Source organism: Podarcis muralis, chromosome 13, assembly GCF_964188315.1.
Source record: "Podarcis muralis chromosome 13, rPodMur119.hap1.1, whole genome shotgun sequence".
NCBI classification, from domain to species: Eukaryota; Metazoa; Chordata; class Lepidosauria; order Squamata; family Lacertidae; genus Podarcis; species Podarcis muralis.
In genome coordinates, this window is record NC_135667.1 from 17,039,054 (window position 1) to 17,060,119 (window position 21,066).

A 21,066-nucleotide genomic window follows, 5' to 3' on the forward strand; every position below is an offset into this window, starting at 1 on the left:
GCCAGGGGTCGGGGAGAAGGTTAGCGCGGCCCCTCCCTCCCGCTCCGGCTCCCTTCTTATACAGCCCGGCACCCGGTTTTGCCTCCGCCAGTCACCCAGCACCCAACGGAGCCATCACGTCTTGCCAGAACCCCCGCTACACCCACGGTATCTGGGAGATGGGAGGGAAAGGAGGGGGCTGTGGAGGGGTGGGCGGCAGTGGCGTAGCGTGGGGGGTGCAGGGGGGCCCGGCCGCACCGGGCGCAACATCTGGGGTTAGGGCAAATCCACAGGTTAGTGGGCGCAAATCCACAGGTTAGGGGGTGCAAATCCACGGGTTAGGGGGCGCAAATTACTTGCCTTGCCCCGGGTGCTGACAACCCACGCTACGCCACTGGTGGGCGGGAGAAGGGGCTGTTGAGAAGAGGCAAATCTGGATGGTCGCGCTGCTAGGAAAGGGCCCCAGGTGCTGCCTGCATGAGGTTGTGGGAAGATTTCAAGGGAGAAAGGATGTGGGGCTCAGTAGGGGTGCAGTGAGCGGCCTTAGCAGGAAACAACATCTATAGCTCAGTTAGTTGCAGTGTGGTGCTGATAACGCCAAGGTTGCATGTTTGATCCCTAAATGGGACAAGTGCATATTTCTGCACTGCAGAGGGTTGGACTAGATGATCCTCAGGCTCCCTTCCAACTCTGCAATTCTATTATTCCATCTCTGTGAATGACAAGGCATGCTATTGGTGGATGTTGTCTCAAGGGCGTATCCTTTTGTTTAAAACAGACAAAACCCTCTGCTTGTTCTGAGTTTACGAACAGTAGACTTCTCCTTTAAAAGGGGGGGGGGGAGCAACAACGAGCCTGTCTGTGTCTGATCTTCCCTCCTTTTAAATCCTGTCTCTGTTCTCTTCCCATCACCCCCTTTATCATTTATTTATTGCATAATTGATGGGGCCTCCCTAAACCTTGAATCTTGTTTTCATACATCCAGTTACTCCATGTAAGACCAAAGGGACTCCAGCTATATTATCTAACACGGCTGTTTCCTTTGAATGCTGCAATGACTTGCAAAAGTCTTGCACAGTTGCTGATTGTTTGAGGAAGTAACGCTCACATAATCCCATGGTATCTGGGACACAGGAACAGAAAGTATGTGTGTGTGTATGTCTGTCTCAATCCTTCTGTCCCTGGTGCTTGCCCAATCCACCGCTCCAGGGTTTGGGTGTGTGTGTGTTGTACCTTCCAGTATTTGTCTTGTAAGCAAGCCTGTGGCCTCACTTTGCCTGCACCTCCATTGCTCCTTGGCTTATTCTTTGCTCCTCCTTAACCAGCTTCCACCTCTGTCTTATCTAAGGCAGCTTTCTTTTCTTTTCTTCCAAATGATGCTTTCAATCAGGTCCTGCAATCCCTGCATCTGTAACTCAGATGTAAAGCCTACATTGAATGGAATGTGTACTTTGATTTAAAAGTCCCGCCTGCTGCTTTCTATCCTGCATGAAAAGGATACCCTTGTCCACACTGCGGTTATTCTGAACATTACTTGTGAAAACCCTCTTCCACATAAGGTGGTCTGGACAGGGTGCGTATGGTAGATCACTGTGGGTGCTAAATGGGTTACTGTTTGTCAACTAGCAATCCAGCAACATTAAAAAAATAGGGGTTGCAGGCCTTTCGTGGAAGGATCTGCTTTTGAAGGGCCTGGGGGCATGCCGTCAAGCTCCTTCCATTGTTGCTCTCCTCCCCTCTACAGCCACCTCTTTGGGTAGCTGGGTTAATCAATGTGTTGCAGAAAAAAAACAATTAATAGTCTTATGGCACCTCGAAGACTTAACAAATTTATTGTAGCATAAGCTTTTGTGGACGAGAGTCCACACCATCCTTCAGAGGAAATGGATTTAAGTCCACGAAAGCTGCCACAATAAATCTGCAATGAGGCTCTTTGATATTTGAGATGGGGAAGGCAGAACTATAATGCCCTTAACAGTTGCTGGCGGAGCAGAAATTTTAGTAGGTTAAACTTTCTTCAGCATGAAGATGAAGAGGGGGAAAGCTTCACCCCCTACACTTCTGCACTGGAAGTGCGGTGGCAGTATTGATTATTATTCAAAAGGCTTCTGTACTGAGTCGTCTCTCAAAGCGGTTACCATCCATACCGTTCATTAAAACAGCCAACAACGAACATCTATTGCCATTCAGCAATCGTTTCAAAGAGACAGGGAGCCTTCGCCACCTTCTTCCTGGAGCCTAGACTCCTCCTCCTATACCCCCCTTGCTAGCATTTCGGGACTTGGTCATTTTGGCGTTGTGGATGAGCAGCTGTTCGACTGCATTGTCGTTTAAAGGCTGGCTGATCCAAGACTCTGCAGAAACTTTATAGGGGTCGAGTGGCTATGATAGTTGTGGTGAGAAGGGGTTGGTCTTACTGGCCCTGCAGAGGTGGAGCAAACAGTATTAACTGCTGCGGGTAGGCCTCCCTCCCCCTCTGCCACCTCCTCTCTCTGTTGTGCCCTTTAAGGCAGTGCATGAGGTGGAGAAATCCGGGAAACGCTTCACCTGTTGAATGGGTGCCTGACCTGCTATTTAATTAAAAAGGCCGGGCAGCTTCCGGTGTAAATCACTTTGTTGATTAACTTGCTCGGTATGACTGTGCGTTTTGGAAACGTAAAAAAAGAGTAATGGAAATATATTCTTTAAAAAGAGACAGGGACGTTCTCCTCAGGGAGGGGGAAGAGGTCAGGAGGCAACCTTACTGGAAAAGTGTGGGGATCGGGTGGGGATCGAGAAATCGGCGCAGGAGGAAGAGGGATCTGAACGGATGGTGACCTTTCTGCCGTTCAAGCCGCGCGTACGTTCAGTCCTGGCAGGGAAGCTCCCAATCAGCCAACCCTGTTTATAGTCGCCAGTCAGGTCAGAATGGGGGGAGGGGAGGGGCGCCTCTCTCGTACCCCCTGCCGCCTGCTACGTGCTTTCCTGCACAGAGACCAGTGACTCAGCTATTACCGTAATCACCCCAAGAGAAGCCCTGTTTGGATTCTGACCAGGGCTAAGAAGAAGGTTCTGGACTTCGGATTGGGGAGCCAAGGCAAAGGGTGGGGGTGGGGTGGGGAGTTTGCAGCATTCCCATGTTACACTGACCCCACAGGTGCCTGGCCTTTTCGCTCCTCTCATCAATCAAACAGCAGCTGCCTCTCACTTCCCAGCCGCTGGGGTGTTATATAACTGCTCCCACTTCCTTGCTCAGTGCAAAAAAACCGACAACAGCCCAGTTTTCCACCCCAGCCCACATCTTGGATGTGCATAAAAGCCCAGCTTTTTTCCTCTGGGTTATTGAATCTCTCCTGGTTCATTACAAGTGCAATAATTGCACGGGGAAATCTTCCTTACAACTGAAACAAGCCGAAATGCACTGTTCTCCTTAAAACATGGATCAGTGGCACTTTAAATTGCAATTAGCATATTTTATTAAATTTATTCCTCCCCTTTTTACAAGAAAAGAGGTCTCAAAGCAACTGATAGCAAGTTTAAAATGCAAAGATGACATAAAATAGCCCAAAGCTACACGGTACTAAAAGTTTACATCCACCAGCAATCAGTAACAGAAAAACAACACCTGCCCATCCCAAAATGTGGACACCATGAACAGGCCAAAAATCAAGCCACAGCAAGACCCAAATGCTTGGGAAAACTGGAATGTACCTGCCTGGTGCCTAAAATCTTACAAGACAGATGCCAAAGGAACCTCCTTATCTGGCTCTCTAAATTGCAATGATGTTGGCGCCAGAGAATGTCAGATGGGACGAATGTTTGGCTCCTAACACCAGAAAGGTTGAGGCTCATCCCAGTGTAGTCTTGAGCAAAAGGCATTCTGCGCTTCCTCTGATGCACCCCTATTTATGAGTTTACAGGACTAAGAAGAGTGAAACCAGGTTCTGGGAAGGTGCCCTGAATTGGGTTAAGCTCTGGGCAGAATTCAAAGTGGTTCAGATAATTTTGGGTTTGTATGTTTTGCTTTCTAAAAAAAACTATTGGACAGCTGGACTGTTTCGGTGGCCAGGTTTTGAGTCAGTATTACAATTCTTCCTCCCTGCCTCCAATCTCAGTTAGCCACCTATGACATCTTTACCCCAATGCACAGCTTGTAGGCCAATAAAGCACTGACAGGATCACAACTCCAGAACCCAGATGCTTGGTCTTGTCAAAGAAATCTCTGTTGCCCCTATACTGATAAAGCCACCAGTTTTGACCCTGGAGCTTTTATGGGGAGTTCAGAATCTTCGCCATCAGCTGTTGTTGCTTCTGATCTTTTAGTACTGTAATCCTTTATCCTGGATTTAAAGGCAACGTTTTGCAGTGGCCTGTGGCTACGGGCAGCAAATATCTGTCCTTTCAAACGGGTCCTACTCCCTTGCAAATGTGCTTAGGCTTGCAGGCTTTCCCCGTTATAGAAGCTGCCCTTTCGCTTGTGAAAATTCCTTTCTGCGGTGCCACCGGTTCCATCTTATCGCTCCCACTCCGATTCTCTCTCTTGCACAATCAGTCCCATGCCCAGGCCTCTCTCTCTTTTCCGCAGCTCAAGCCCAGCACTCATGGGGGTGAGGGGATCCAGAAATAGCAGCGTGTCCTTCAGAAAAGGACAGAGGAGCTGGAGGAGCGGGGATCAGGTGTCCCCTTGAAAGGTCATCGCTGAAACTAGAGTCTGGGAGAGGATGCAAAGGGGGGAAAGACCTATGGAGCCCGATTTGGCTTCCCTTCCCATCTCCCAGGAAGATGGGGAAACGCCCTCAGTCCTCAATAACATTTTATCCCTTCGTGCTCTTTAAACAAGCAGGTTAAAAAGTGCATGTGCCCTTTTAGGGTATGCAGTGAATGCGCCTAGCGTATGGAGGTTTCTAATCCAATCGCAAATATGAAAACGTGATTTTGCTCCTAAGCACACGCTGGGATTCTGCAGCACGGTCGGCCACGGGAATGAAATCTCTCATTTCCACGCGTAGGACTCAGTCGAGTGGAGCAGAGTTCGTCCACGCTTATCTCCGTTTCCTTATATTTAAATAAATACCTTCGCTGCTATTAGGGGGTGGGAGAGCTTGGGCCCTTTAAGTCTCCTCCCTCCCCCCTCCTCAATGAGTCAATTTCACACCCTTTTCCGCCTTGCCCTGTTACATGACGTTCGATCCTGGAACGCGGAGCTTCTTTTGAGCATTCGATTCGAACGCTTCACTTTGCTCGCGCCCATCCCGGCTCCTGTTTGCTGCTGCTAAGGAAGAAGGCAGGTTTGACCCCCCCCCCCCATTTTCTTACGCACGCATTCTTCCAAGAAGAACCCTTCCTCTTTACAGATTAGGATTTCGAGGGGCGGGGGGAGTAAAGAAAAAAATAAGGAATGGTCGCAGGAGCACTTGCGGATATTCTCTCCCTGCCGCCGCCGCCGCGGTTTATATAATATGGGGATCGGACTTGGAGATAGATAAGATGGAGACGGTAAAACGTGGGGTGGAGTGGGGGAAGGGAGGAGGAAGTCCCGGTGGGGGAAGAAACGCAGCATTTGAAATCACGTGGTGAAGCTTAATGTACAACTGTTGCAGAGGGGAAAAGAAAACAGGACCCCCCCCCCCAAGAAAAACTAAAGTAAGCGTAAATATTCCTCACTCCTTCGCTCACACTTTCCAGTCCCGTCCCCCCGCAATTGGACTCGCATTGCAAAGGTGCTGCAGCTGATGAGGTAGCTAATATCAGGGGGGGAAGCTCAGAGCATGGTGAGGATTCGGAAAAACTGGGGGGGGGTGAGAAATGGGGTTCTCTTGAGGAACAGGGTAAACGGCTATTTCCTCTGTCCTTGAAATGTCCTTGGTATCTGCTAGCCATCACCTGCTGGAGCCTTTCCTTCTTCTTTCAAATATGGCTTTAATCTGGGCATCCCCTTTGACCTTAGTGGGAATCCTCCGATTACCATAGCAACAGGGAGGAGCAGAATTCTCTCCCGCCCTCCTGGCCAGTCTCTGTACAGACACGAAGGTCCTTGTTGTGGGTGTCTCCTTCAGATACAGGACTGAGCAGGCAGAAAAGAGGAGACCGCGTTGCCAGGCTTGTATTAACGCTTCTTTGCCTTCTCCAGTTTAGCCACTCAAGATGCCTCACCAATACCCAGCCTTGACACCTGAGCAGAAGAAGGAGCTGTCGGACATTGCCCACCGCATTGTGGCCAAGGGCAAAGGCATCCTTGCTGCTGATGAATCCACCGGTAAGGGACGGAGAGCTGCTGGGTGGGGAGGACGAGCCAGGAATGTGGAATCAAAAAAGCCTTCGTTTTAACGTAACACCTGTTTGCTTCATCCTCTCCTCCGCCTCCTAGGCAGCATTGCCAAGCGCCTGCAGTCCATCGGCGCCGAGAACACCGAAGAAAACCGTCGCTTCTACAGGCAGCTGCTCTTCACCGCCGATGACCGGGTCAACCCTTGCATTGGTGGAGTCATCCTCTTCCATGAGACCATGTACCAGAAAGCCGATGATGGCCGCCAGTTCACCCAGGTCATTAAGGACAAGGGCGGCCTTGTTGGCATCAAGGTAAGCGACGTGGGTGGCAAGGGATAAGTCTGAAATGCCTGAGCCCACCATGCTTGGTGCCCTGGGAGGTAGGCCAGTTCCAGTATTCTGGTGACGCACGACCTTGAAGGCTGCATGACCTTGCAAAAAAACAACAACAGCACAACGCAGGAAAAAATGCTCCGACTTGAAGGCACCACCCACTTTTTACAAAATCTGTTCGCAGAAGGGCTTGTTTACTGATTGAGCTAGCATCTGAGCAAGCCTTAAAGAAAATTCCTATTCTCTTTAAAATGAGATAACCTCTCCACATGTCACAAGAGACATCATTTTAGAAGAGGGTTTCTCTCCTGTGTGTGAGAGGGGCAGCTGTAAGCAATAGAAAATTATTCCTTTTTTAAAAAAAAAAAGTGTGCCTGATGGTTTATTTATTTAGAAAATGTATAGTGGTGCTTTCCCCTTCCTTGCTCAGAGTAGTTTACAAATACGAAAGGGAAAGAGTGGTCTGGCCATGAACACTAATTACCAAACTAAGAACAGCAGCCAAAAAACGCACAAAGAACTTCATCACGGCACTTGCGATCAATGGACTAAGCAGCAATAGGGAAAAGCTTGTTTAAAAAGGAATCTTTTCAGTCACTGGAATGGAGACAGAGGGAGACTGCCTAAGCTCACGGGGCAGAGAGTTCCACATATGGGGCTGGCAGCACAGAGAAAGCCACCTTGGGCACTGCTACCTCTCTTGCCTCAAGAAGACAGACTATAAACACTGCAGTCCTACTGCATAAATGTGGATATGCTTAGATGGGAACTAATCTTAAGGGGATGAAAGCATTGGAGACCACAGGGTCATCTGGTTTTCTCTGTTGCCTCCTTCCCTCCAAATTACAGCCAGATACTTTGAATCCCAGTTACCTATTCACTAAGCAAACAAAAATCTTGGTCCATTTATGTGCTAAACAACTTACATATGGCCTACAGACTATTGAGTTGGGCTAGCAAGTCGATGAGCAGGAGCCATTATTTATGTTGTTTGTTTCTGGATGAATGACTTGATAGGACGAGATGTTTAGCTTAGTGGAAAGAAACATGCCACGAAGCAAGCCACAGGCTTAACAGACTTCTCTGCCTCGCTTTCCTCCCTGCAGGTTGACAAAGGTGTTGTGCCTCTTGCTGGGACTAACGGAGAGACTACTACCCAGGGTGAGTCTAGATCTCTGTGTGTTGGTAGGGGGAGTTGCGAAGGGAAGTCAATCTAGGAGAAGCAGCTGGGTTCGACGGCATCCGCCCTTAACCCCCCTTTTACCTGTGCAGGTCTGGATGGCTTGTCTGAACGCTGTGCCCAGTACAAGAAGGATGGCGCTGACTTTGCCAAGTGGCGCTGCGTCTTGAAGATCACTCCAACCACCCCTTCCCACCTGGCCATCATTGAGAACGCCAATGTGCTGGCTCGCTACGCCAGCATCTGCCAGGCGGTGAGTGCCAGCAGGCATTGAGGGAAAAGGGAGCATTTATCAACATCTACTTAAGCACTAAGCAGTTTCTAGAAAGACCCACTTGTTTTCCGTTTTTTGGATGCTGGAAGAAGGTTGAGTCATCGGGTTATGTGCAGCTCATGGATCGTTTTATGACTGACCGGACGGTTGGCATTAGGATTGTTTTATCTGCTCTGTATCGCTGTTTATATATTTTAAAAAGGGATTTGTAACCAACCCTGAGGTTGTTAGATGGCGGGTGGGATGGAAGTACACCAAACAAACAAACAAACAAACAAACAAACAAACAAACAAATGGATGGAGCAGTGGTCTGACTCTGTAGGGCAGTTCTTTGAATCTGCCTTGCAGCTTGGCAGTCAGAGCGCATCTCAAGATGGTAGTGTTGAAATGGCAGTTTCGTCCTCTTCGCCAAATACCGCTCTGGGAAATTTCCCAAGGACATGCAGTGCCCTTATTTTGCAAATGGGTGGAGGCAGTCTTCTGCAACTGCAGTACCCATGTGCTGCTACAAGAGGGCAGCAAGGAATTTGGTAGGTTAGACATGTGGCTTCCCCTCCTGGGTGGAATTTCCAGCTCTGATGTACTTGAACTAGGAAGGAGTTCCACATACTCAGTAGCTGCTGAAACATCTAAGTGGAGCCCTCAGTTAGAGCATAAGATGCATCTAACTAGATTAGGCATGTGATTAAATGTCCTTCTTGCAACTTGGAATTCTTACTGTGTTTTGATTTAGCTCTGTTTTTTTCTGTGGGATCTTAACTGTCCATCTCCCCTGTCTCTCAACTCCAGAACGGAATTGTCCCTATTGTGGAACCTGAAATCCTCCCTGACGGTGACCATGACCTCAAGCGCTGCCAGTATGTGACTGAAAAGGTGAGGTGGATGTGGAGGGAGGTGCTTGATTGACACAAGTTGGTGTGGGCTGGCTTTTGCCCCTTTTTTTGCCTCATGCCATGGAAGGAAAGGAGAAGGACCTCGGAAGAACTTCCCAGCACTGACCTTCTGCTCCTTCTGCCATGCCTAGGTTCTGGCTGCCGTGTACAAAGCCCTGAGCGACCACCACATCTACCTGGAGGGGACCCTGCTCAAGCCAAACATGGTGACCGCTGGTCACGCTTGCACCCAGAAATACACCAATGAGGAAATTGCCATGGCAACCGTCACCGCCCTGCGCCGCACTGTGCCCCCAGCAGTTACTGGTAAGCGAACGGGACCCAGAAGCATCTGTTCCTTCCTGCCCCACAAAAAATATGTGGCAGCCCTCAACAATTTACACTGCGGTAATCTATAGAGCCCATCCCTACAGGACGGTTGCTGGTATCTGTTCAATAGTGGAGCTATCATTCTAATGGCTACAGAGTTGCCACCATAGTGTATTACAATCGTACCTCCGGTTACGTAAACTTCAGGATACGTAAGCGGCAAACCTGGAAGCATATTTCTGGGTTTTTGCTACATGCACAGAAGCGGTCCCTCTGGCTGCGGAAACCTTGGGATCCGACCGGAGCTCCGGAATGGATCCTGTCCACAACCGGAGGTGCCACTGTATTTGTTCAAGGAAACTCCTTTAGCTTTTGCCTGGAGAGCTTCCTGTAGTTGGGACATTGTCCCACCCCACCAACTTTTTTGAAAAAGATGTGCTAGACAAACCCATTTTTTTGTGTGAAGGGACAAGTGGTGATTCAGGAGGCAGAACTGGGGTGTGTGTGTGTGGATATAATACCCTCTATTTCTAACGTTTTCTGCAATCAAACTCTTCTTCTCCCCCCTCCCCCTTCAATTCTGCAGTTCTCAGATATTAAACCCTTCCTTCCTTACCAGCTGCTAACTGTATTGTCTTGCCACAGGTGTCACTTTCCTGTCTGGTGGCCAGAGTGAGGAAGAGGCCACCATCAACCTGAATGCCATCAACAACTGCCCCCTGCACAAGCCATGGGCCCTGACCTTCTCCTATGGCCGTGCCCTGCAAGCTTCTGCCCTCAAGGCCTGGAGTGGCAAGAAAGAGAACCTCAAGAATGCTCAGGAAGAATACATCAAGCGCGCTTTGGTACGTATTGCTGGGGCCCCGGTCGCCCTGGGGAGTGGGATCTAGCAGGTCAGGGCAAGGGGCTGGGTAGCCACTGCACAGCAGCAACTCCTTTAAGGTGCTCAGGGGTTGGGTATGTGCAGCAATCATCTCCCCAAAAGCTGCCCTTTAAGAGAGGCACTCAAAAGGGCTTTAGGAAGACATGTATTATTAGTAAGAGGATCAAATGCAACCAATCTGGTTGGGTGCAAAAAGCAGAAAAACAAAAAGCAACATTGGTGGGGAATGGGAAGGGGTCTAAGGTGTGTCTCTGAAAAATAAACAAATTAACTGGTCACACATTGCATTGAGAGTCAGGGTTCCCAGGTTCTGTTTGCCCAACCTTTTGGTGGCAAAAGGTAGGGCTATGGGCGAGGTGGCAGGGGGTTGCAATTGTCAAAGTTACGGGTAAAGTGACGCTGGGAATCAGGACTCCTTGGTGTTTCCTCCTGGTAGGGGACAGGAGTTTTGTGTGCCAGGAAAAGGGGCCTAATTTATGTTGTGGCTGTGATCCTAATAAGGAGGATGTGCGAAGTGTAGCTTTTCTTTTTAAAGAGGAAAGCCGTTCCAACATCTCTTCTCACTCCCCCCTCTTGTTTTACACAGGCCAACAGCCTTGCCTGCCAGGGCAAATATGTTCCATCTGGAAAAGGCGGAGCCGCTGCCAGCGAGTCCCTCTTTGTCTCCAATCATGCTTATTAAAATCAGAGGCCTGGCTGCGCTCTTTTGTTGTTAACGTTGTGCCTGTGGTGTCTCTTGTTCTGTTTCTTGCCCTGCCCTGCTTCCTCTCTGCCAGCTTCTATAGCAGGGAAAGGTGGACATCTTTGCCTTGCCTTGAAAGAACCCAGAAGCCTTGGCTTCTTCCTTCTCCTTCCTTCTCCACCTCCCCACCGCCACCTCTGTATGCCTTGTGTGTGTGTGTGATGTCCCGCTTTTCCTTCTGGTGACCGACGACACTCCTGGTCCGTGGCCATAACACCGAAATGTCTCCGGAGCTGGGACGACGCCTGACTCGCGGACTTCTAGAAATAAAAGAGAATCTATTTAAACATTGCCAGGGTCTCTGTTGTTCTTTCTTTCCCCCGCAGAGTTCTAGATGGAAAGTTTCATGCACACCATACCGAAAGATGTACAAGGAGCTGCATTGGGCTTATGTCCTGTTTTGCTCATTGTTGTTTACTCCAGGGATAGCCAATGAATGCAGTGCCTTCAATAGGTTGTGGACTGCCCCTCCTGTCGTAAGGACATAAGAAGCTGGTTCAGGCCAGGGGCCCATCTGATCCAACATCCTGTTCTCAGTGGCCACCCAGATACCTGTGGGAAACCAGGCAGCAGGACCCCAGAGCACAAGAGCACTCTTCCCTCCTGTGGTTTCCAGCAAGTGGTATTTAGAAGCATTTTCTGCCTCCAACCATTGAGGCAGATTATAGTTCGTTAGTAGCCATTGATAGCCCTCCCCTCCCTGACCACTGACCATGCTGGCCAGGGTTGATGGAGAGTATTTGTCCAAAACATCTGGAGAGCACCATGTTGAGTGGCAGATTGTGTCCCCCCCCCCACCTTGCCCTTCTTTTTGAGAGTCTTAGAAGCCAGGGGCTTGAATCTCTTCTATATAGCTGTTCAGCTATGCTTCTTCCACTTAAATGACCTAGCTATCAAAGTGTGTGTCTCCATTTCCCCCAGAAAAGCGTTGAGCAAAATAGTGGTGAAGACTGTAGATCATGGGAAGTAGCATCAAGGACTTTGCTGGTTAGCTTTTCTTAGAAGAAGCCACATCAGTTTTTATTCACTGTACTGTACAGAAAATTGTTTCTGATCATGGATAGTTTGAGGAATTAATATGGGACGTAGAGGTGGAATTATTTGAATACTATTTAGATTACTGCTAATAATTCCTGTAATCTTTGGGAAGTGTGGATTATAGAAGATATTTTGCTTTGAGAAATACCAAGCATATTAACCTGGTAATTCCATTGCAGCAGATTGGCTAGAGGCCTATAGAATAGGAGTATCGCATGCAAAAGGAACTTGAAAATATGGGTATACAGTACTGCAATGCTTTTAGTTGTACTACATAGAACACAGCCCAATTTGCAATCAAATGGAGGGGGAAATGGATAGGATAGTCTTTAAGTGAAACAGGATTGATAAGATGTCTTATCTTTTTTAGTGGCTTGACCATAAACTCAGTTGGGTGTGCTAACAACCCCCAACCCTGTATCTCTAGGTTTTGAAAAGTGTTGGATATAGAACAAAGGGAGAGTCATCAGCTTGGACCATCCTCAGTAAATGCACAAATCAGGCTTTCGTGTGGTCTTGTAGTATATCACAGATCAAACTTAGCATAATGAGGGAAGCTATCATTTCCCAAGTCTGGGAAATGGCTATTTTGGTATCATGGACTACATCCTTTGACAGGGTGGTGGTGTCTTATTTCCCATTCAGCTAGGAAAATGCTCAATTGTCTCAAAGCACAAGTGCTAAGGGATGGAAGCTGCTGACAAATCTCTGGATTCAGCCAGAATAACAATTAACTTCTGCACAAGTGGATTTGATTTTCTCCAAATATATATGCTGGTCCAGTGTTTGGCTGGATTAGGACAGTACACGAGGGACACAGAAAATATAGAGCAGAAAAATAATTATGCGCATTTCGGGGGTCGTACATATATCAAAGCTCGAGGACTAAGCAGCCCCCTTAAAGCCATAGCTCCGCCCCTTCGGCTGAAACCCTCTGGATCCACGGAACGCAGCGCTGCCTGCCCTGTTTAGACTCTGCTAACTCACACCCCAGGGGCTTCAGACGGAGCTCTTTCCTGCAACATAACAGCATTGATGGCCGGTAGGGTTGCAAATCATTCCGCTTTGGGGGTGGGGGCACTTTAAAATCACTTTCCCACCCGTCCCCGCATGGCTCATCACACCCTTCAACTGAGCTCCTCCAAGGCGCGCCCTCAGAAAATCAGGAGACGCATCCTCGCCTCCATTTCAGGAGGCTCCCTCCCTCCAGCAGCTTCCGCCCGTGATACTGGGCCACTTCCAGACCGACATCCTTCTGCCTCCAAGATACAGAGACACAGAGAGACCTTTTGGACTCCAACTCCCATCAGCCCCAGCCGGCAAGGCCGATGGCGACGAATGACGGGGGCTGTAGTCGAGCAGAACCTGAAGTCCCATAAGGTGGCCTCCAGCCACGTTTTCGTTCTCGACCCCCTTAGCTACGTGCAAACACCTTGTGAAGTGCTATCTAACTAATACAATGTTCATATTTAAAAGGGATGCGCGTCAATTAAATAGTAATTGGGGGTGTTATTGGGTTATTGTTCTTATTTTGATTTTATATATTGTGATTATTTTTTTGTGAACGCCCTGAGACCTCCGGGTATAGGGCGGTATATATTCAAAAAATAAAATAAAATAAAATAAAAAGGTTTTCCCCCCCCCACGATTTCCGTCACTTCCGGCGGAGTGTCAGCGGCGCCTTTTAAACCCCAGCATGGCCGGCATACTTTTTCCGCCCCGCCCCGCCCTTTTTCGTCACATCCGATGAGTCAAGGTCCCGCCCCTTCAAAGGGATAGCGGAGAGAAGCCCCGCCTCACCTGCGCCCGTTCTTGGTCCTAGAAGGAAGCGGAAGTGACGTCCAGCGCCCAGTAGTTGGTGGGAGAGCCGGAAAGAGAGAGGGGGAGGGGCCGGGCCCGGGAGCCGGAGGGAGCCGCGGAGCAGCCGCCACCGTCGCCGCCGCCGCTACCGGGACCCCAGGTAGACGCCCGGGAGGTGGGGCGTCCGCGGGGGGAGGGGGAGGCGTCCTTTCCTTTGGCTCCTGGCCGCGGGCGGGGGCGCCGGGGAAAGTTGGTTGCCATAGAGACAGCAGCCCGTGGGGTCGGGAGGGGGAAGAGGGGAGAGTTGTCACCTGGAGGGAGGCTCTGGGCGCTTTTCACAAGCGAGAGGGCCAGAGCTTCCTGGGGGAGCGGGGCTGGTGGGGCCCATGAGGAGGAGGAGGGAAAAAGAGGGGCTTCTCTCCCCTCAAGCTCATGGAGGGGGCAGGCGTCGCCCTCTCTTGGGGGTGCCCAACTTCGTGGAGTGAGGTGTTTTATGTTCCCCCCCCCGAAAGGAGGGCGTTTTGGAAAGGGATGGGCGTGGGGTGGAAGGTGGCCCTTCTGAGGGTGCGAGGGAATACAGCAAGTAGCAGCTGGCTGAGTAGGTTTTATTAACTGGCTTGATTTCTTTATATGCAAATTTCCCTTTGCCCTTTTAATGGCGAGTTCAGGGGATATGGGCTCATTTAGAAGCGTGAGGGGGGCAGAGAAGCAAAGATGGGTGCCATGATGGGAAGATCTTAGAGACCTATAGGGTGGCATTGTCATGGTAACAGGAGGTAGTTGGTCATGCTCTGCTCTCTCCTTTGATGTGACTCATCATTCTTTATCTTAAAAAGTTCTGGGTATCATTGGGCAAAGAGATCAGATAGTGAGGTGAGCTTTTTGAATGAGGTGGTTGGGTGGAGGCACCTTCTCGTTACTGTTGGATAAGAAAGATGGAAAAGGTGGGAACTTTTTCCTAGGAGATAATCTGCTCACTCTGTTGGTGTTGAAAAGAAGTCCTGGGACGCAACATAAAGATTTCACCACCCTCTCCCCTCAGATAACAGAAGTGTGTAGAACAATGATCATTGTTTTTATAACAATGCTTTTTATTTTACTGCCTTCCAAATCTATACTGTATTGCCTTTTCAGTGTATGAGGCACAGTTTGCACAAATCTTTGGAGAAGCTTGAAAGAGAATGCCTCTGATACCAACAACTTCATACAGTGGTGCCTCGCAAGACAAAATTAATTCGTTCTGCGATTTTTTTCGTCTTGCGAAGCACGGTGTCGGGAAAGTTTTGGAAAAGCTTCAGAAATCACCAAAGTCTTTAAAAACCTCATAAAAGGCTACCACACTATGAGTTGCTCCTCAAAGTCAAGTCGCAACTGTATTAACGGTGTTAAGAAAAAGGAAACAAACTTGCAAGACGTTTCCGTCTTGTGAAGCAAGCCCATAGGGAAAATCGTCTTGCGAAGCAGCTCAAAAAACAAAAAACCCTTTCGTCTAGCGAGTTTTCCATCTTGCGAGGCATTCGTCTTGAGAGGTACCACTATTATCAGAGGGTCTGAAGGCATAGTCCCTTCCAGCACTTTTTAGTAATACACATATATAAATATAATCCATCTTGGGTTTAATTCACTTTCTTATTTGTTTTTGTTTTGTTACAGTGTGTGAAGTTTCTCCCAGTGTTTCTTTACAGGTGCTTCAGAGTAGTATAAGGGGTTTACTATATAGATCAGCCTCCCCTAACCTGGTGTCCTCCAGATGTTTTGGTCTCCTATCAGCCTCAGCCAGCTTGACCAATAGAAATTATAGTCCAGCAAAATTTGGAGAGCACCAGCTTGGGGAAAGCTGATGTAGATTATAAGTCTCTCCCTTACTGATATTCCTTGTGATTCTTCCTATAATAGTAGGAAACAATATAGAGCTGAGGGGCTGTTATTTGACTTTTACTCTCATCCTTTTTGATGGAAATATTTTCTGGGTGTATGTGCTCGATTCTTTCCCCCCATTGTCATCAAATGTGTATGCCTTGATGTTAAATGTTAATTTTTTTAAAAAAAGTTGACTGCAATTCTATTCCTACAAGGGGGCAAGATGGCCGAAATCAGTGACCTTGATCGTCAGATTGAGCAGTTGCGGCGCTGTGAGCTCATCAAGGAGAGCGAGGTCAAAGCCCTCTGTGCCAAGGCCAGGTGAGTGCTGCCTGACATCTATAAGAATACCTGTTCTAAGACTGTAAAATGCAGCCAATTACGGTGTAGAGTGTCTGTGTGAGACACATTTCCTTTTCTTTCTCTGCAGAGAGATCTTGGTGGAAGAAAGCAACGTCCAGAGAGTAGATTCCCCAGTAACAGTGAGTCTTGTTTTTTAGCGAATGTTCATCAGTGTTTGGGGACTCAAATGCTGGCAGCAATAACACCTGAACTTTTTATTTTATCCTTTTAAAAAAATTGCTGTCACAAGGTGTTTTACAAATAAGAAATTGAAACATGCTGCTGATTTAATTTTTTAAAAAACATCCTTTGAAGCAGGTTGAGGGAGGCCAAAGGTGACTTTCCACGACACTATCTGGCCTCAGAACTATTCCATATGCCATGTTACTGTGTAATATCCTCATGTGTTTTTGCTTCAATTGGAACATGTGCTTGAAATGTAATCATGTCTCTTTCCTGGATGGAAATTTGGTGTGTGTCTGCGTAGGTGTACAAACCTCTTGAGTTTTGCCTGACTGGAATGTAGTCTTGTATAAGAGGTACAAGTCACAGCTGTTTCTCCATCCATTTCTGCCTTTGGCCTCATTCCCTACTAGCAGGCAGAAACTGGACACAGGCCAACAGTGGAATGTGAACAAGGTTCTCCTCTCTTGCCTTAATGAATGAACAGTAACAGCAGAAAAAGAATATCAAAACACCTCACCTGGATTCTTCTGAAAGTTCCAAAGTTCTTTTGAATAAGAGGAATGACAAAGGGAACACATATTTCCCTGGGGGTGTAGTTTCAAGAATGTTTTGCTGTCACCAAAATGCCATGCCCCTGCCTATCTAGCTCTTACTGGTGGGCAGAGAGAAGGGCCTTGGTCTTTCAGATACACTGGACTAGGTATGATAGTAGTATTAGCCACCTTGAGAACATTAAAGAGTTCCATATTCTTTCCAGGTTTGTGGGGATATCCATGGCCAGTTCTATGACCTTAAAGAGCTCTTCAGGGTGAGTACTGCTCAGCCATCCAATTCCAGTGCCCAATTTCAGCTTTCAAGCTCTCCTGGGACAATATATTTACATGCCCTTTCTTTCTCTCCTGCAGGTGGGTGGTGATGTGCCTGAGACCAACTATCTCTTCATGGGTGACTTTGTCGACCGTGGCTTCTACAGTGTTGAAACATTCTTGCTACTGCTGGCGCTCAAGGTTAGGAACGACCGTTGCCCCTCATGAATCCAAGGATGCTTTCCTTGTTCTACCTGAATAGAGATGCTGGGAATTATGGGTTATATAACATTTCCATGTCTGTGGTCTATGCCGGTTTGGTTGTTTTCTCTTACAGGTCCGGTACCCTGACAGGATCACCCTGATCCGTGGCAACCATGAGAGCAGACAGATCACCCAGGTATATGGCTTTTATGATGAGTGCCTGAGGAAATACGGCTCTGTCACCGTTTGGCGCTACTGCACTGAGATCTTTGACTACCTCAGCCTCTCTGCTATCATTGATGGCAAGGTAAGCATGCTGTGTGTGTTTATGATGGTAGGAGTATTTGAGAAAGAGTGTGTGCACCCCATCACTGTGTGCAGGGCTTTCCAGAGTACTAGAGGCCCTGTTCTTGTGGCAAGGGCCTTACAGCCTAAAAGAACACTTAGGTTTTCTGGTGTGAGAATAGAGTGCAACAGTTAGACTAAAGTGGGAAGACAACAGCATGAGTTTTAATGTGGTGGGCAGGGAGGTGCTGTTTGGCCCTAGAACTTCTACATGCAGCTTTCCAAATGCACACATTCCTTTTCTGTTGCAGATTTTCTGTGTCCATGGTGGTCTGTCCCCATCCATCCAGACACTGGACCAGATTCGAACGATAGATCGCAAACAGGAGGTTCCTCATGATGGTCCCATGTGTGATCTTCTTTGGTCTGACCCTGAAGGTATATTTGTGCATGGAGTGGGGTGGTTTTGTGTATGTGTGTGCGCGCCATGCATGGAGAAAGGAATCTTTGCGTGTTGCATCTGGTTAAGATGGTAATAGTATTTGTTCCAGGAAAAGTTTAATAGGTTAAACAGTATTAGGAGTAGAGCGTACCAGGAAGAGCCGTGTAGCCCAAGTAGAAGAGCGTTGAGCCTTTAATTCTGACTTAAAATTGCACTGAAACCGAAAGAGGCGGAGTCTGTTACCAAGAGGTCCCCAGCAACTTTGATCTGACCTTATACTTCTGTACAAGCTGCTAAAGAGAGATCACAATTGATACGATGGAGTTCTGAGCACTCCGTGGAACTTATTTAATGAATCTGTCCTGTGTTTTTAGTTCTTTATGTTGTAAGGGAATGAATAGGGTCTCACTTATTGGAAGGCAGAGGATGCTATAGTCTCTGTGGGTTTAATGCCCGATAAACTGCACAGTGAGCTAAAGGAATATTTGTTTATTTGTTTTTGTTTTAAAGCTTCTATTTCTTTTACTGCTTAATGCAGCATTCCAAAAAATCTCTAAAACAAGAACCTTTGAGTCTTTGATCTAAAGAAGATCAGGTATTTTCTGCCCCCATCGTTTCATCTCACTCTGGTTCTTTTTAAAAGGGGTTGACTGGTAAAAATGGACGTGGAGCAGCCCAAGGTGGGTGGGGTGAGGGCTTTATATGAAATCCTACCTCTTGGCCAATTGCTGATCAGCTTTGTTCTATAAGTTCATCAAGAGCAGCTGCCCTTTCCCCTAGTCGATCATGCCTGGTACTTTGTTTCCTTTGTGTCGTAAGCCCAGCTTTTCTGTCCTTTGCAGATACCACAGGCTGGGGGGTGAGCCCACGAGGTGCTGGCTACTTATTCGGCAGCGACGTGGTGGCGCAATTCAACGCGGCAAATGACATTGACATGATCTGTCGAGCGCATCAGCTGGTCATGGAGGGGTACAAGTGGCACTTCAACGAAACAGTTCTTACTGTGTGGTCAGCTCCCAACTACTGCTACCGGTGAGGAGACAGAAGGGACGGGTGTGGAATAGCGGGCAGATATGGCAAGCCTAGCACTGTGTACCGTTTGAGCTGTGTGGCATATAGGAGGGATTGCAGGGTCAGTCTGGGTGGAAGGGTGGCATTGATGAAACTGGAGGCATCCCATTGTGACCCTTCTCCTCTGCTCTGCACACAGCTGTGGGAATGTGGCAGCCATCCTGGAACTGGATGAACACCTTCAGAAGGAATTTATCATCTTTGAAGCTGCCCCCCAAGAAACTCGAGGCATCCCGTCTAAGAAGCCTGTTGCGGACTACTTCCTGTGAATGCTTCCTTCCATCTCCCCCCACCCTCCCCTCGTGCGGCTTCTGTTTTTCTTGTCCTGGCTGGGGTGGGCAGCCTATTTGAAGTTTGGCAGGGTTCAGGTCTCTTCTCCCCCTCCGCCCCGCCCCATTCCCCTTGCCCAATAAACCCTCCGTTCTGGACCCCTTAGACTGAATTGGCCATCTTTTTCCACACTACTGAATTACAGTCAGTCGCTTTATAGTCTCTTCAGGGCTGCCCTAGTTTTTATTCTCCGCCCGAAACACATTTTTGGGACCTCTGGTCATTGAAAAACCTAGAACTCTGTTGATCTCGGATCACTCCAGGCGAAACGGGGGGAAAAGGTCAACCCAGAAATGGAGAGAAGCTGTAGATCTTCAGAGTTCTATGGTTTCCTAAGGGCGCAGCTGACAGCCTCCCAGCCTAGTTCTCTAGCTCATCTGCAGTGCGACTGGAAATTATTTATAGAGGATGTATCAGATGGAGAGAACTGGACTTGGAAATGAAGAAGAAACCAGTGACCAAAGAATATCTGCAACTGTTAGGAGGATGAGGTCTCTGGACTAGTTCTCTGCTTCTGCGTCACTTAGGTGCTTCCTGGTTTAACTCTCTTTTTAAACAAAAATATTTTTACTTTTTGGTCAGCTGATCTTTGAACTCTGGTTTTGGTGCCATTCCATAGCATTTAAGCAGAGAATAGGAAGTGCTTCAAACCTTGCTGTGTCTGGTTGCTGGAAGACCTAGAACGGTGGTTTCTTCGCACTTCGGTGTATAGTCTGCTTGAGCTACATGGAATAGATGAACATAGACTGGGAAGTGGTTCCTCTGTGTGCCGCCATATCTCATTCCCACTTTCCTCAAACATCTATTGGCCACTGGAAGGTTAAACTGTCCCCACCTTTTTGCCAGACTTTGCAAAAAAATTAATAAAATTAAAATAAAGTAGACTTTCTGGTCACTGGAGGATGCAAATGCTTTATGAAATCCATTTAAATTTTTTTGTGGTGGATTTATTAAATGTATTATTGGCAAATCTATATCCTGTTTATCCCCCTCCCTGCCGCTCCTTCTCCTTGAGTGGGGAGACTGGGACCATATCACGCTAGTGAATTTGACCAATGGGGCGTGTTCTCTGTCTCTCTCCATCCCTCCATATCCTACCCCCTGTGGGGTTGGTGTATCCAAATCCCACCCACCACAGGGTCAAAATCTCCCACCCCCTCCCCTTTATTCCTGGGAAGGGATACTCACATTCAATCCAGATATCTACTTAGAGTTAGAAGGGGAAGGTGGAACTTCCTGCCACTTTTCTTACGTCTAGGAGTGCTTTCCCCTCCGATGATCTGTCTCTTGCTCTAATTTTATTTTGTTTTCATTTTGGGTTTTTTCCTATTTACAACTTTTAGATAAAAAAATTCTAATAAAACTAAAAAAAATTATGACATTTTGTACATTGCGTATTTCTGTGACCACATGGTTTGTGAGCAGGGTGCATGTTGAATGCTGCCAGATCCTGGGCAGAAATATCTGTGTAGGTGTCCGCCTTGTCATTCCTTACCTCCCAAACCTGCTTGGCTCCTGCAAAGAGTGGAGGATGAGATGAGCTCCGTAATTTCACTGTTGGGGAGTGTTTCCACTTCCTTTATTGAGTTGAAGCTGACAGAATATATGGTCAAGCAATCTTCACGGCCTTCAATCATGCCACAGGGAGAATCTGTCTACCACGGAGCTTGTTATCTAATATATGATACTACTAGTTCCTACATTTTTTACAAACGAGTTTCTCACTTGATGGTGCTGCTTCTCGAGGCAGGTTGGTGCTACACACACCCATCAATACTTCCTGCCCCAAAACTGTGCTCTGCAACTGAGAACTGCCCCAATTTATTTAACCTGTTTTGGTGAGATGTCTTAAAAGGATCTGC

General features: G+C 47.8%; 2 protein-coding genes across 3 annotated transcripts; both read left to right on the top strand.

The window, feature by feature from the left end:
* ALDOA (aldolase, fructose-bisphosphate A) lies at positions 1-11,131 on the top strand. 2 transcript variants are annotated; one of them, XM_028702511.2, is made up of 9 exons: positions 1-147; positions 6,089-6,214; positions 6,326-6,537; positions 7,665-7,719; positions 7,831-7,991; positions 8,803-8,886; positions 9,038-9,212; positions 9,861-10,060; positions 10,685-11,131. In XM_028702511.2, exons 2-9 carry the CDS (start codon positions 6,103-6,105, stop codon positions 10,778-10,780), a joined length of 1,095 nt encoding a protein of 364 aa, XP_028558344.1. In that variant the 5' UTR covers positions 1-147; positions 6,089-6,102; the 3' UTR covers positions 10,781-11,131. The 2 variants fall into 2 exon arrangements, with proteins under 2 accessions (XP_028558344.1, XP_028558345.1); XM_028702512.2 differs by lacking the exon at positions 1-147 and adding an exon at positions 5,133-5,242.
* A 2,572-nt stretch (positions 11,132-13,703) lies between these two features.
* Positions 13,704-20,583, top strand: PPP4C (protein phosphatase 4 catalytic subunit). Its single transcript, XM_028702781.2, has 9 exons — positions 13,704-13,838; positions 15,754-15,859; positions 15,969-16,020; positions 16,824-16,874; positions 16,972-17,073; positions 17,210-17,383; positions 17,673-17,799; positions 18,646-18,835; positions 19,014-20,583. Exons 2-9 carry the CDS (start codon positions 15,762-15,764, stop codon positions 19,141-19,143), a joined length of 924 nt encoding a protein of 307 aa, XP_028558614.1. The 5' UTR covers positions 13,704-13,838; positions 15,754-15,761; the 3' UTR covers positions 19,144-20,583.
* Positions 20,584-21,066: the final 483 nt, after the last annotated feature.

What these genes read in the sequence shown, in the direction of transcription:
- ALDOA (XM_028702511.2), top strand. Translation starts at nt 6,103, where the DNA reads ATGCCTCACCAATACCCAGCCTTGACACCTGAGCAGAAGAAGGAGCTG. An exon ending in CGGAGAGACTACTACCCAGG is followed by an intron (nt 7,720 to 7,830) that starts GTGAGTCTAGAT and finishes TTACCTGTGCAG; the next exon opens with GTCTGGATGGCTTGTCTGAA. An exon ending in TGTGCCCCCAGCAGTTACTG is followed by an intron (nt 9,213 to 9,860) that starts GTAAGCGAACGG and finishes GTCTTGCCACAG; the next exon opens with GTGTCACTTTCCTGTCTGGT.
- PPP4C (XM_028702781.2), top strand. Translation starts at nt 15,762, where the DNA reads ATGGCCGAAATCAGTGACCTTGATCGTCAGATTGAGCAGTTGCGGCGC. An exon ending in GCCCTCTGTGCCAAGGCCAG is followed by an intron (nt 15,860 to 15,968) that starts GTGAGTGCTGCC and finishes CTTTCTCTGCAG; the next exon opens with AGAGATCTTGGTGGAAGAAA. An exon ending in CTGCTATCATTGATGGCAAG is followed by an intron (nt 17,384 to 17,672) that starts GTAAGCATGCTG and finishes TTTCTGTTGCAG; the next exon opens with ATTTTCTGTGTCCATGGTGG.